The sequence below is a fragment of the Pseudopipra pipra genome, chromosome 5, assembly GCF_036250125.1.
Source record: "Pseudopipra pipra isolate bDixPip1 chromosome 5, bDixPip1.hap1, whole genome shotgun sequence".
NCBI lineage: Eukaryota > Metazoa > Chordata > Aves > Passeriformes > Pipridae > Pseudopipra > Pseudopipra pipra.
The window spans coordinates 3,191,617-3,206,308 of NC_087553.1; the positions used below are offsets into that span (position 1 = coordinate 3,191,617).

Here is a 14,692-nt window from a genome sequence, read left to right on the forward strand (position 1 = left end):
TCTGAAGTTCAGAGAACCATAAGATGCTACAACGCTATTTTTTATCAGCAATGGACAAGTCTGGGGCAAACACCAGGAAATAGGGATTAGCTGAGAAAGAGTTTTTTCCAGTTTTCAAGCTGGAAAAGAGATCTGACTATCTAAGTATAACAGAGCATACAACATAGCAGGGGCTCTACAGCTCTTCAGACAGGCAGGTCTGAATGGATCTTGCAGGACTTACCTTTCTGCAGTGACAGAATCACTGAAGGCCAAGGAGTCATCTGACCTTTTCTTCCACCCCCATGAACTTGGCAAAGAGGATTTTTGTCTTTGTCAAGAAGTTACACAGAACAGGCTGAGCATTGCTCATGTGTTACACACACTCTTGGCTGAGCACATTTGTCACTGCTGGATGACAGTACCAAGTTTCACTTTTATTTAACAGTTTTCCCACAAAACAGGGAGGAACAGCAATGTCGGCTCACTTCCACATTTTGGGTTTTAACCACAAAGAACTTGTGAGAGCACTTCTAACATTTTTTTTCTAGGAGTGGTGTCATTTCCCCAAGTGCCTGGAGAAGTCTGATGGGTTGTGCAGTTGGTAGGTACTGGACAGGCAGTAGTCCCAAAACAACACTCTATTTCCAGCTATTTACACAGCATATACCTAAAGATCCACACTGTTAAAATGCAAATTGGGTTTGATAATTTAATACTAAAAAGAGGAGTTGGTTAAGGATCCTAATGACAAAATATTATTTATTTTTTTTCACAGAACCAAGGGCAGAGCAGGGAGTTAGCACAGAGACTCTTTAATACACCATAAGCTCAAGAGGCTTCAACATTTGTCTTCCTTTCAGAAGTGGTAAGAGCCATGAAATTTATAATTTCTGTATTCTCTTCAATAACTGTCACAGAGAAATTAGGAGAGATCTACTCCTGCATGGAATTTTGCTGTAAGTGGGAAAAGTAGGAAGGAACTGCTGATAAAAATGAGAAACATCCCAGGAACCTCAGTGGAGACACAGCAAGAAGCTATACCATGATTTTCCCCGCTGTTTTAAAAAATAAGTGCAGGAGAGCAGCGAGACTTCAAGGCATTGAAATTACAAGCAATTAATTGAACAGCTGCAGGTGAGATGTGAGAAAAAAAGTAAAAAGGGTGGAAAGCTGGAGCCTGATGCTTGATTAACACCTGGTTGCAGCTGGTTATCCCTCTCAGCCTGGGAGCTGAGTGGCAACAATTGTACCTTATTAAAGGTGATTTTCCAGCCAATGGGAAATTGGCTTGGGTCGTTTAAATACTGAAGTTCAGACAGCTACTGCTGCTCAGAGAACAGATAAAATAGCTGTGTTATTTCTCCCAGAGAGTAACTGAAGTTATTTTTCTACATGTTAGTGTAAGTATAAGGGGCTTTTTTTTTTCTTTGTGTGATTTTTTTTTTTTTTGTTTGCTTTTTGTGAGGCATTGTAAGTGACATCTAAATAAACATTGCAGATAAAAAGTCTAGTATCCTTTAGTGGAGTGTTACATTTATCTGCTTGAAGGTTTCTGTATATTCAGAGAACATACCTAAATCTAACTGCAGTGCTTTTTGGAGTTTTTCTTTTTAAGATAATGCATCTACTTTTTAAAGATAATGCACCTTTAATAACGCGTCTCTAATATAGGAGACTGCTCTGCTTTCCTGGCATTTGTTTTTAAGGAGTAAATATTTTAAAACAGACATAATTAAAAGCAATCTCTTATCTAATTTTTTTTCCTGAGCTTCTTACTGTTGTTATTTTTTTTAAATATTTTTGTGGATAAGGGCATATTCATTAAGATAAATGTTACCACTTGCAGAAAAAACAATAGAAAAATAATCTTGGGTATCTTGCCTCTGCATATATAAAACTAACTGGCTGCCATGTAGGCAGCTTATAATAAACCAATTTAAGTAGAACACTGAGTATTTATGTCCATTGCAATCTAGATTAATAAATACTTACATATGATTTTATTCCTTGTTTCACAAGATTATACAAGTGGCAATTCTTGTGTTATATGCCAGTGAATCATGTTGCTGTTTTGGGGAAAGGAATTAGTTTTTCTACCTTAAAGAAAAGCAGGGATCTAACTTCTTGGGAAGGGGAGGTTTCTTTGTTTCATTTCTTGATGCAGAGTTTGAGGAAAAAGACCCAGTTCAGTGAAATCTATATCCTTGTGGAGGCAAGTTGGTATTTGTACTGTGCAGGGACAAGGGGTCTGGTGTTCTCCCTCTGCAGAAAACCACGTTAGTCCCTCTCACACTCACACACCTCCCCATGAGCTTTAGTTACAAAGCTGGAGTTTAATGTTCCTCTGCCTGTAACAGAAGGCTGGGCTGTGATGGTGCTGCTCTGACAGGCTGGCTATGAGTAAAACCCTACCTTGGACTCTCTGAGGATGGTTTCTGTTGGTTAGGGACGTGACACAGTTAACATACACTGAACTCTTCACTGCTTCCCCGATTCTTACTTTAAAAGGAGTGTTGTGTTTTGTTTTCTGTGGGGTTTTTCTGTTTGCTTGTGTTTTTTGTTCTTAAACATTATGTACAATCTTGTGGAGAAGCAATACTTTCAGAGCTGAGGAGCTGAAAATGTTAGAGTGGGAGAAAATATTTAGCTGCAACATTGGGTGCAAAATATCGCTTAAAATCTGATTCTTGGGAGGTTCATCTAGCTTCATTTGGGATGTTATTATTATTTAACAACATCTCAATGTCACAGGTAAATTCCAATAGTATTGCTCGTTTTCCTTTAATTTCTTTCCAGTGACAAAGATTTGGTTAAAAGATCTGTTCCAGGCCAGTTGGGTTACACTGACTGGTGGATGGCCTTTCTCAGTGCTGGTGTTTCAGGATGGGGTTTTTTTGTGGGGGGGATAAGAAACTCTGAGTGAATTCTGCTGTGGGACAGTGTCCAATGAAAGCTCCCACATGCTCAGTTCAGGGAAGGTGGTTGTAATTCTCCAGGGTAGACATGGAAACCTCACTTGAAACGTGGCAATGCACCTATTTATATAAAAACTGTGGTCATACATTGATGAGGACATCTAAAGATGAGCAGATGGAAGTCAAAGTTCATTACTTGCAGTGTTGATTGGTATAAATATTAAACAACTGTTGACACCAAATATGAAATTATAACTGTTGCTCTAAAATTAATTCCCAGCAAACCTAGTGTCTGAAATAGTGAAAATCTGATTGTTAGTCTGTTTTTGGGTTTTTTTTGTGGGAAAGTGGTTATGTTTTTCCCTATGTAGCACTTCTCATTCTAGTACCAAATTTTTAATTCAAGAAATCATAAACCTGTATCTTTCCAATTTTGTGTGTGGTAATCCATAGGATACAACATTCATGTTCTCCTTGGGAGGTCTTTAAAAGCTCAAGTCCAGGAACACCCAGTTTTAACTTTCAGTCATCTGAAAAATGCACCTCCCATGCCTTGGTCACACACATACTTATAGCAAATGCCTTTTTAAATGTTGCCTGTGAGAATAGATAATAAAAATACAATTAGGATGAAGTGGCTCTGCAGGGTATGCTGTTTGGGTAATTCCCTGTGGGGTAGCATTGATAGCTCTTGGTGTGGCTAATTAGTAGAAGAAACACTGGGTTTTGATTTTTTTTGTTTCTTGTAGGTTCACTGAAAGGGTGAAAATCTTATTGGTCTCACTTTTCCTGCCTCCCCACAGCCCCCCCAGTACTCAGGTTGGGATAAATTGGTATGAGTAACATTGCTTGGTGCTTCTTTTAATCCAAAGAGTCAGCTGCTAAGTTGCAGGGAGTTCTTTAGTTTAAATTTTCATTCTCTGCTCCCGTAATTATGGTATTTAAGAATAAGCAGTGAGATTTCAGAAAGTATTTCTGCCTCTATTTCCCAAGTTTTCCAAATCCACATCCACTTCAGGTTCTCTGGATGACTAAACATAGTGACAGAAGGTTTGTCACAGCTGAATTTTCAAACCACTTGATAAGAAAGCTGCAGTTTGTCTGCTGAATGGATAAACTGGCACAAAGAACACGTTTATGTTGATTGTCCTGACTCTTCTCTCTTGTCCCTATTCTTTTCCAGATACTTTGCAAGAGAAGAGAATTGATAATGTCTTCAGAACCGGGGGCTAAGAAACGGCACCACAACCCAGTGGACAGCATATGCAGGAAGATCAAGTCCATCCAGATGATGGACCAAGGCTCCAACCCTGCTTTGCAGATCCCAAAGTTTCGGTCCAGGAACTTCGACAATCCACAGTGCAACGTCAAAAAAAATCTGGAAGAAATACTGAAAGGCAGGACTTCCAGAAGTCATGACAGTGCCAGCCCAGCTTCAATCAGTCCCAGCAATGACACTGTTTTCTATTCAAACTCGTCCCCTTGTCTCGGGCCTGTCTCTGACTCCTCTGCTGAAGATGCCACCTTTACAGTCATTAAAAGGAATGAGAGCTCCAGCAACCCCTGGATGCCAGGATGTCCCGTGGAGAACCGTTCTCCATACTGTTTTGGATCCCAGGAGGCCAATACTCAGAACAGACAGTGTGCTTTATGGAAGGCTGAATCTAAAGATGTGCATCGTAAACAGAACTATCTCACATCAACTCCAAGTTTCTATTTCTTCAAGTCTGATAAAAAGCCAGACAGTGCTGTGATCCAACCTCCTGTGCCAAAGGCATTTCCTTCCAGTGAAAGAGGTAAAAATCCTGGAAAAAACCACACCAGACCTCCCAATTCAAAATCCTAGGCATCTCAACATTCAGCCTACATAGATGACATTTATTTACTATTTAAACTAGTAACAATACATTTTAGCGTCACTTCAATCTAATAGGACCACAAGTAGAGCTGAATAAAGTCTTAAATTTTCTCTAAAAAAATATTAATGTGAATGTAAAAAGTGAGGAAGTAATAAGTCAAGTCAAACTTTTTTCCAAATATCCTAATTAATTTTCACAATTAAGAGATTTGGCTACTAAAGTAGACTGCCTTTAGTATAAAAACATGCGTGAGTTTGGGTGTTGCTCTTGGTTTGGGGAGTTTGTATTTATTTATTTTTATAGGGATTGTTTTATTAATAAATTAATTTAACTATAATGATTTACCTACAATATATCTGAAGTGGGAGGGGAAAAAAAATGCATGTGTAGAACTAGATGCATAAACCTGTTCCCAAAACAGAGGATCTTGGCATTATTTGTCAGTAAAAGCTCTGTTTTTATTGAGGGAAGGGGGGAGGGGACTGGTTTTGTTTAAATCATCTGAAAACAATATCAAAATTTAAGAAGATATCATTCAAGCAGTGGTATTTCATGTGTGATGTTGCTGTTAAAAACATAATATTGTAGTTAGAAGCTGTGGTTCATGAAAACAAATAAAAATGGACAATAACAGACTGATTTTATCATAGGAGGGAGGCAGATACTGGAGTTCAAAGCCGACGATGTGAGCCTGATCTCTGAGGAAGACCTACTGACCACAATCTTCTGGGCATGTGACACAGAACATACAGGTTTGCCAGGGGCTTTTCATTGCTCTGTTTTTTTCTCTTGGATTTTCAAGTTTCAGATCCTGTTGTGGCTCCTGAAAAATGCCAGTCCCTGCTGTGCTGAGACTCCCTTAGTGAGGTGCTTATGAGTGGCAGACACAGAATAAATCCATAAATGTTTGTGCCTCTTCTGCACAGTGCCTGACTCCTTCCCTGCTGATCTTTGCGGGATTTTAGTGCAGGGGAAGTAGAGGACCAACATTCTTCTAGCACACACCCTTATTGGAAAGGACTGTTTCTTTCTTTTAGCATTTTTCCTGCTAGAAAAGAACTTTCTGGAACTTCAGAGCAAGAGAGAATTCCTCCCAGTTGCACCTAAACATGTCTAAAAGTGGGAGTATCATAGAATATAATATGGCTTGGGTTGGAAGAGACCTTAGAGATTATCCAGTTCCAACCCTCTGCAGGGACACCTTCCACTAGACCAGGTTGCTCAGAGCCCCATCCAACCTGGCCTTGAGTAGTACATAGAGAAAAGAGTAGTCTGGCAGAATAATACAATGGCAATCACAGGGCTTGATAAGAGACCTGAAAGCAATAGCACAGCAAATGTGTCAACTCTTGCTCCTCTTAAACTGAAGGCCACAAAACTGGTAAACTTGATTCTCACACTTCTGTCTTAGAAAAAAAAACAACAACCAAACAAACCCCCACCATTAATGAAACAAAAAACCCCAAACAAACACACACACAAAACCAAAAAAAAAAAAACCCCAACCAAAAGCTCTAAACTCATTTTTTCCAGGTCACAGTACAACTGCAGGGATCAATTGCTTGCCTACAGCTCTTGAGGGCAATTGCATCCAGTGCACTTCGGCAGCGTGGCCTTGTACAGGTTTTTATAATGAATCTGGCACTTGACACCGGTTTCTGTCTTAGGAAAAGTGGCAGTTTCCAAGATAGTCGATTATTTGAGGCACACAACTAGTCGGGGATCAGAAGACAGTGGTCTTGAAGAGCTGTGCAACATGCTGGACCCAGACCAGAAGGATGTCTCCATGGACCTGGAAACGTATCATGCGGTCATGGGAGAGTGGATCGAAGACCGCAAGAGAAAATGGTAATGGCTTTTTAATAAACCTACCTCACAAGTCTCCTGTGAAAACAGGAGAGTATAAAGTTCCTCTGTGGCTTCTAGAAAGAAGATGGTATTGGGACACAGTGTCCATAACGTGGGATTTGGCTGAAATTTCATAGGTGCTACAAAAGTTGGTAAGGAATCCAATGTCATGCTGATTTTGATACTTCTTTGTTGCAGGGAAGATAATGCCACTGAAGAATCATCAGCAAGCATGGAAGACCTGGAATTCCAAGCACCTAAAATCATCCCTGAAGGTGCAGACTGTTTTATTCTGTTTCTGTTCAGGGAAAACTCCCCTTTCTTAATCTATAACCAAAATCCTCACCTCTTTCAGCCAAAAAGACATATGTCCGGATGAATGTTACATCAGGAAGCCTGGAGGCCTTTGGGGGTGATGTGTCTAGAGGAGACATGTAAGTTCATTTAAGCAATTCTTTCTCAGAATGTAGTGCTCCTGGCTTTAAATTACTCGACAGAAATCCCTGGAACCACTGTTCCTGAGCACTGTGCTGGTGGAGTTCCTAATGCTGACCTCAGTCTCCAGTGGCTCTTGGTGCTGTCACCTTCTTCCTCACAGCTTCTACTCAGACTTGAAAACACACTGGTGGTTTTTCCTACTGATATCTTGGTGCTTCTCTGTCCATTTGCCTTTTCAATTCCCTGTGGGCAGGGATTTGCCATATGTTTCCCTGTTTAAACTGATTCCTTCCCTCCAACAAATTCTTAGATGTACAACAATAAGAAGACATTACATCCTCAAAATCTGGTCCTTTGGTTTTGTTTGGGGTTGTTTTTCTTGTGGTAGAGAGTTTGTTGGGTATTTTTGGTAGTTACACCTGTTAACAAGTACCAGAAGTTTCATTTGCAGTTTATGCATAGTCTGAAATTCAAGATCTACTTTCTGATGCTTCCCTGTAATTTCTCAGGATCTCAAAAGGGTGATCCTCATTCAAATTTTGGTTGAGAGTATAAGTGGAGAATGGCTTAGGAGAAAAGAAAGGATCCAGGAAACTGTGGAGCTAATACAAAAGTATTAGTAGTGACCTAAGAGGTGATTAGTAAAAGCTTAAGACACTCTAAAATAGATATCCAGATGTGGCACTTGTCTGGTGGCGTATTTCAGTTGCAGGCAGCATAAAAAAAAGTGCTTAAAACCAAAAGAGTTCTTGGTGTCTATAAAATTGGAGAACTGACCTGAAGATATTCTGCCATCTCCGTGCAAAGCGAATGACTGGACAGTGCAGCACTGCAAGTCCTCTGTGGGCTCTCCTCTCCCCTCTAATCAGTGCAGCACAGCATCAGGATTTTTAAAAAGCATAAATTGCATCAAATCACCTTTCTCAATCTTTCCTGGCTTTGTTGCTGGAACAGGGAGACCTCTGACCTGATAAGCTGTGTTGCTGACCTGCAGTACAAAATCCATAAGCTTCAGGAAGAGCACAACAAGCTGAAGCTCTCACTGGAAGCTGCAGATGAGACCAACAACAAGCTGCTGGCAGATAATGAGCATTTACATCAACAACTTAAAAGGTGGGAGACCCTGAGGGCACCAGGTCTAAGCAGTGATGGCCATGGGCAGGGTTATGTTCTTCCAAATGGTCCAACCTTGCTTTAATGCTTTTCTCCTCCCCAGTGCTTCATAACAGCAGTTTTCTTGACTTTCTGTAGTATCTGTGGGGTTTAACTCTCTTGCCTGGTTGTTCTGCCCTGTTCCTCCTTATATAGACCTTCTTTCATTGTTATAAAATCAGTCATTCATCTCAGAGCCTGGCTCTTGCAGGGTGAGGGTGCACACAGGCAAAATCTTTGGGTAAAGCGAACTAAAACAAGCAAAACAACAACAAAAAGGCTTAATATTACCAAGAGAACAGCTAAGCACTGGAAGGCTTCCAATCCTAGATCACATACTCGTTGCCAAGCAGAGGAAAAATGAGTGTGTGAGAGCTATTTTGCTACTCCTTTGAGGAACTGAGGTGAGTTGTCTCCCTTGCTTAGTATTTCTGTAGCCTGGGGACATATCAGTGCCATGAGTACAAACCTTTTCCATGGCGCTCCTCTGACCTAATTAATTAAAATGTGATAGTTTGGTCAGCTGCCAAACCATTCCTGGTATTTTCTAGGGAGATTAAGGCAAGAATCCTGCAGGGTTGCTGGCATGGGGCACATGCCCTTATGCTGGACCACCTGCTCTGGGATGCTCTGTGTGATACAGCCAGCCTGGAAAAGGGCTGTATAAATATGCACGGTTTTGGGGTATCAGATCGGGATAAAAAAATGATGCGGAGCTTATCCTGGAAAAGTTGACTGAAATGGTTCTTGCAGCTGCTGACTATGAAGAATTAATACTTGTAGTATTAACTCATCATAAGGATGAGTTTATGTGCTCAGGTAGCACGATATATTTAACTGTAACAAGCTAAATTGTTAGCGTGCCTTTGTCTGCATCCACCTGTCTTGGATGCTGTGTTTGCCTTGGGTTTCATCCCTTGCTGGGATGAAAGGTGGTGATAAACTGTGCGTGAGTCCATGAACTTGCTGGACAAAAAGGCTTAAACTTGGTAGTTGCTCACCTGTTAAGTGTCTGTGCCAGAAAATAAGTTGCTGGTGGCTTCTGAAAATACCGTATTTCGAGTCTATCTAATGACCAACATGAACTGGCTGAATTTCTCTGGATTTACCTCCCCCTGTGCAGCATCCAGCACTATGTGTTGAAAGCCAAATCACTGGAAGAAGAACTGGAAGAAGTAAGGAACAATCTGAACCTGTCAGAAGAGAAGAGAGAGCAGGCTCTCTGGCAGAACAAACAACTTGTACGTGCTCTTATTTCTTGGCTTACCTTGTCCAGCACCTCACACCTTGCTGTGACAGTGGCACGTCCCCTCAGGCTGCTGAAATCAGAGCAATTTTAACTGTGCCAGTGGGTACGGAGGCCTTTTAAGGGTGTTTGAAATGTGATTTATTAGCGTTTATGGAAATTTCTTTACACTATTTTCAGTTACAATGAAGAAAATTATTAAAAGGGTCTGTCTGACATACAATTATGCTTAAAGGCAGCAACTCTTTTACTGCCATCACTGAGCAACTTCTGTTTTGAAGTTGGTGAACCAGCAGGGGCAGGAGACTCAGTTCAGGAGTTCAAAAAAAAGAGGAATTTTCCAAAGCACCCCTAGGTTATTGCCAGTGTCCATAGGGACTGGGAGATAGGACAAGTGTTCCATGCCAAGCAGGAACATGAGGAGTTTTGGGGTTATCCTGCTGTAGTATGTGTATACTCTTTGTTTTGCTTTAATTTGAGATTTCATGCATAATTTACCATTTGAGAAGGAGGTGGGGTGAGAGAGAAAAATATTACTGGAATTTTGTAGTTGAAGCTGTGCTGTTTCAACCCTTTGCACATGGATAGGCTCTGGATGTGTTTGTGGTCAGCTGCTTTTTGTCTTAGTTTGGCTTTGACTGTTGAACTTGACACAACTCTTGTTTTTCTCTTTTTCTATTTTTTTTTTTTTTTAATAAACCTGATCAGGAAAAAGAGAATCAGTCTCTCAACATCAAAGTTACTTCTCTCCAGGAAGAGGTAAAAAAATAAATCATGGTTTTACATGGTCTTGCCTGGCTAAAATTTTGCCATTAGGAAATAAAACGTTTAAAGCCTGGTATGCTAAGTAGGTTATCAAACTATCCAATGTTTTACAAGGATGACTTGTCATAAAACTTTATATCTTGAAGTTGCACTGTCCTTCAGATTTTCCATTTTGTGGGTAAGTAAGGATATAAGGTTAGGGAAACATGGGGGCAGGGAGAAGCAGCTTTCCTCCCTTCCCTTTTTTTCAAAGCTTTATAGGTAATTCCATATATTTCTAGTTAATGCAGCTAAATACACTGAAACAATCTCTATCCAAAACCTTTTAATTTCATATTCACTTCTGTTTCCCTCCTTTAAGCCCTGTATGGAGCTGTAACACTGAAAATATGCAGTGGCTGGGGGTCTCCATTCACAGATGGATCCACTGACACTGGCCAAGCACCTACAGGAGGCTTGTAGGGAATATGCTGCTAAAGGATATTTAGGCTGCATCTTTAGGCTTGGATTTTGTCTGTTTTTTCAGAGGACAGCTGTTCATTCTTACTTTTTATTTACTTCATTAAAGCAAATATTTTATAAACCAGTTTAAACTGTTTTAACACCCGCTTACAGCCTGTATTTCAGACTATTCAGCATGAAACAAAGAGGTTAAATACTGCACAGTAATGAAAAGCACCTCCAGATTAATCTTTCTGAAAAGCTCCTAAGTCTAAATAGCTGTTAAACAGCATCTTTCCAAAAATAATTGCTGCAGGCCTGAAAGTTTTTCTTTAGTTTTTCTAGGCCTGCTAATGCTTATAAATAACATTTTGGGGTTTTCTCTTTCACCTGTGCTCTGGAGAAATTGGGGGAAAAGGGATTAGAGGCAGTTTTAGTGGGGCAAGCACATACAATGTGCTGTACCACATAAATGCTGGTGGTGTCTGAGAGTAGGCAGCAGCTTGGGGGTGGAGATGTCATATTTTTTGCCTGGATTCTTCAAGGAGAAGCTGTCAATCCATTCAGCTGTGCCTAAACACTCTGCATCTTGCCTTAGAATATTAGGAGTAGCATGGACACCGACGGACTACAAAAGAAGATTCTGGAGCTGTCTAAAAATGCAGCAGAACTTCAAGTAAGCATTTCAGCTCCTGGAGGAATAAAAAGATATGAAATAGTTTACTTGGGTCTGGTTGAGGGGGATATTTCTACTTCTGGAAGGCAAACAGCCCTGAAGCTGTCTATATAAAGGGACTGCAGTGCAATCATAGCTTGGACAGTGTGACAGCTTTGACTGAGAAAGTTGCTGTCTGGAGGCAAAAAACTGTTTCATTTGTTCCTCCAAGTTAAGCTTTTAGGAAACCTTTCCCCCACAATTTGAGACAATTTATTAGTCAAGCTTTGGGCGATGTTGCTGGAAGTCTTGGTCAGGAGACATGAGAGGAAACAAAGGTGGCTGTGAAAGCTGAGAACACTTTCCCTCTTCACTGAGTATGAGATTTGTACTTTCAGAAACACCACACAAAGTATTCCAAGAATAATTTGATGTTTCTAAGCTAGGAAGGTTGATACCCTTTTTCCCTTCCAGGAAGGAAGTAGGAAGAGAGTTGTATTATAATCCATGCTGATGACTGGAATCACTTCTGATCTTTTCATTCTTTAGATCCAAGTAAATCTCTGTGAGAGCACTGTGGTGAATAAAGAGGCAAGCTTGATCCAGGTTTGTAGCTTTTACTTTGTTACTGTCTTAACTGCAAATCACAGAATCCCAGAACGGTTTGAGTTGGAAGGACCTGGAAGATCATCTCATTCCAACCCCCTGCCGTGGGCAGGGAACATTCCACTAGGCCAGGTTGCTGTTCTGTGCTGACCATGGGATGATGTGTAAAAAGGCAAGGCAATAGTATTCACTGTGGCACTTTTGTTTCTACTCTTCTCACACTGCAGAACCTGATCCTATAAATGGCTTCAAAGTAGGCGAGCTCTGCTTTAGGACCTGGTTATGAGCCAGCATAATTAAAGGTTTCAACATTTTGCTTTTATTAAAAAAAAAAAAAGGCAAAAAAAATTATCACAACCTATTTAAACAAACTTGCAAACTTCAGAAAAAAATGTACAGAAACTCCTAAAGGCTGCTTCCTTCAACAGTTGCTAAAAGAATGTACCTGCAGAAGATCCTTTCCTTTATGTCTCTTACTGAAACTGAATTTTTGTGTCAAACTAGAAATGGTGATTTGGAGCCCAGTGTAAAAGCACATTTGTCCTTTCATTACTAAGGTATAACTATGTAGGTTTGCGGAAGAGTTAGCATTTCTGAGGTCTTTAAATTTGTATTTTGCATTGGAAAAAAAAAGATGTAAGACTACACAAAGGTGTTGGTATTCTCTGGATTAATGAATTATGCAAATTGCCTTCTAGGCCAAGGCAGTTTCTATTTAGCAGAACATGTTTTAAATCATCTGATAAAATATTTAACTCCCTATCTGCAAAAGTTAGTACAGCTGAATTCAAATAGTAAAAAAGTGGTGCAGCTGATAACGTTGTAGCTGAGTCTTTTAATAATTTTGGTTTGTTGATTATTTATTCCCCCCCGAAGTAGCTTGAGGGTACAAATTTATTACATTCTTTTTTAAAAAGTAGCTTTCTCTTTCTCCTCCTTGAACGATTCAGAGCTTTTGTGAGCTCTGTAGTATCATTTTATTTTAGCAAGTCTCTCTTAGTCTATTGACTAAATGGGAATTTTGAAAGTAGACTGCCAGATTGCATGTTGATAAATATGACTGTTTTGTATAATTTTGAAGAAACTGGTGTGGAAAACTCACTTTGCTTGTAATCATTATGATCTGTGGGATAAGGTTTTACCTGTAAGCTTAAAAAAAATTATTCTTGTGGCCCCTCTGTCTGAGGGTAGATTGGATAGGATTGATGGTCAGTAAAAATTATTGTGGCAACCTTTCTCTTACAGGCCTGTAGAAAGGATGTGAAGATAGAAAAACACTTTTTTTTTTTTTAATTTTAATAACTCTTTAGCACTTTTATCACTTTTCTCTGCCAGGACTGAAGGCCTGATTCTATAAGGTGATGTTTAATCTACAGAGTGCTACACTCATCATGGAAAAATAATGAGAGTTAACTCAGAACATTGTAACTTGTTTTAAAGGTCAGCTGGGATTTAAACTCGTGCCAGGTATAATATAGTCCTTGTTTTCAGCTAAAACTAGGGTGCTTCTATCTAGTTTAATCTGCTAGTGCTGAAACCAGGTGAGGAATAAGTTAAAGTACAGCACCTGGAAAGAGTGTTTGCCTCCTTAATTTCAGAAGTTAGGTAGAAAAGGTCATCTGAGCGCTTTCTGTTAGTTGATGTGCCAGGTATTCTGTTAATGTGACTATATTTTCCTAAATGTGCAACTATTTTTGTATTATATAATTAGATTACTGCTCAAACATAAATCATACAGATTACTGCTGGGATGTAGAATTGAATATAGTGGTTTTTATTTTGGTTCTTTTTCTCCCTGACCTCTGCAGAAGGAGCAGGACATCCAGGAACTGAAGTTAACCATTGTGGAGTGTTCCTCAATAATAGAGGTATGGGACTGGGTTTAGTTTCTGCCTGTGTGAGGGGAAAGCTTGGATATCCTGTGTTTATTCTGCCTGGCAAACTGACCCTCTAACCAAACCCCATGTGTGTTTTAGGCATTGAGGGCAGAAAAAAATAAGCTACTGGAGAACATGCAACACATGCAGCAAGAGCTGATCTCGTGAGTGTTGTGAACAAGCCCCAGGAAATCCAATTTGTCAAAAGTCAGGAAGGACTGACATGTAGTTTTTTTCCCTTCTTCCTTTAGAAATGGGTTGTGTTTCCCCTTGCTGTGCAAATACAACAGTAGTATTCCTGAAGGGATGAATTCGCTGCACTGTGAGCTGGAACTTGCCCAGTCTTCAGAGGTATGAATTAAGGCTTTAATGAATCCCTTCCCAGTTGGCCTGCATCAGCAGAGGCAGAACAAAGCTCATTCCCTGCAGATGATTTAGATAACCTTGGAATTTGAAGCCATTAATCCCAGCATGCAGGCAGAGAATGTGAAGGTTACAATATTGTCCTGAAAGCGCTGGAGAAAGTCCAAAGGAAAGCAAACAAAGCACTTGTAGATCTAAGAAAGTAAATCTAGAAGGGCTAAGTTTGTGCATTTAGCTGGCAGAAGAAGGCTGATAGGAGAAGAAAAACATATTCAAATATATTTAGATATATTTAATATCAGTATTGCAGTTGAGCCAGTTGGTTTGAAGTTGCAGGGTACCCAGAAGGTGGTTTAGTGACTTTTGGGAGCTCTGTTTTTGATCAGGCACACTTGACAAAACCCTGGAAATTTGGTCTTTAACTTACTGTTCTTGTGGCTTTCCAGTGCTCCAGAACTACTGGACAAAACCAAATTCCATGTACCTTATTGTGGAGGGCAGAATGGAAGCTTTGGACAAGCTTTACCAGGGACACCCTCCTGTTG

At 40.0% G+C, this 14,692-nt stretch overlaps 1 protein-coding gene across 1 annotated transcript in view; it reads left to right on the forward strand.

Annotated features, from left to right (window-relative positions):
• The first annotated feature begins 4,107 nt into the window (after nt 1-4,107).
• IRAG2 (inositol 1,4,5-triphosphate receptor associated 2) overlaps nt 4,108-14,692 on the forward strand; it is a 37,152-nt gene continuing 26,567 nt past the window's right edge. The window contains exons 1-13 of the mRNA XM_064654154.1: nt 4,108-4,693; nt 5,407-5,508; nt 6,424-6,604; nt 6,803-6,879; nt 6,960-7,038; nt 7,997-8,155; nt 9,318-9,435; nt 10,149-10,199; nt 11,245-11,322; nt 11,851-11,907; nt 13,716-13,775; nt 13,884-13,948; nt 14,036-14,135. Coding sequence (XP_064510224.1) covers nt 4,108-4,693; nt 5,407-5,508; nt 6,424-6,604; nt 6,803-6,879; nt 6,960-7,038; nt 7,997-8,155; nt 9,318-9,435; nt 10,149-10,199; nt 11,245-11,322; nt 11,851-11,907; nt 13,716-13,775; nt 13,884-13,948; nt 14,036-14,135 — 1,713 coding nt within the window. The remainder of the gene's footprint in view (nt 4,694-5,406; nt 5,509-6,423; nt 6,605-6,802; nt 6,880-6,959; nt 7,039-7,996; nt 8,156-9,317; nt 9,436-10,148; nt 10,200-11,244; nt 11,323-11,850; nt 11,908-13,715; nt 13,776-13,883; nt 13,949-14,035; nt 14,136-14,692) is intronic.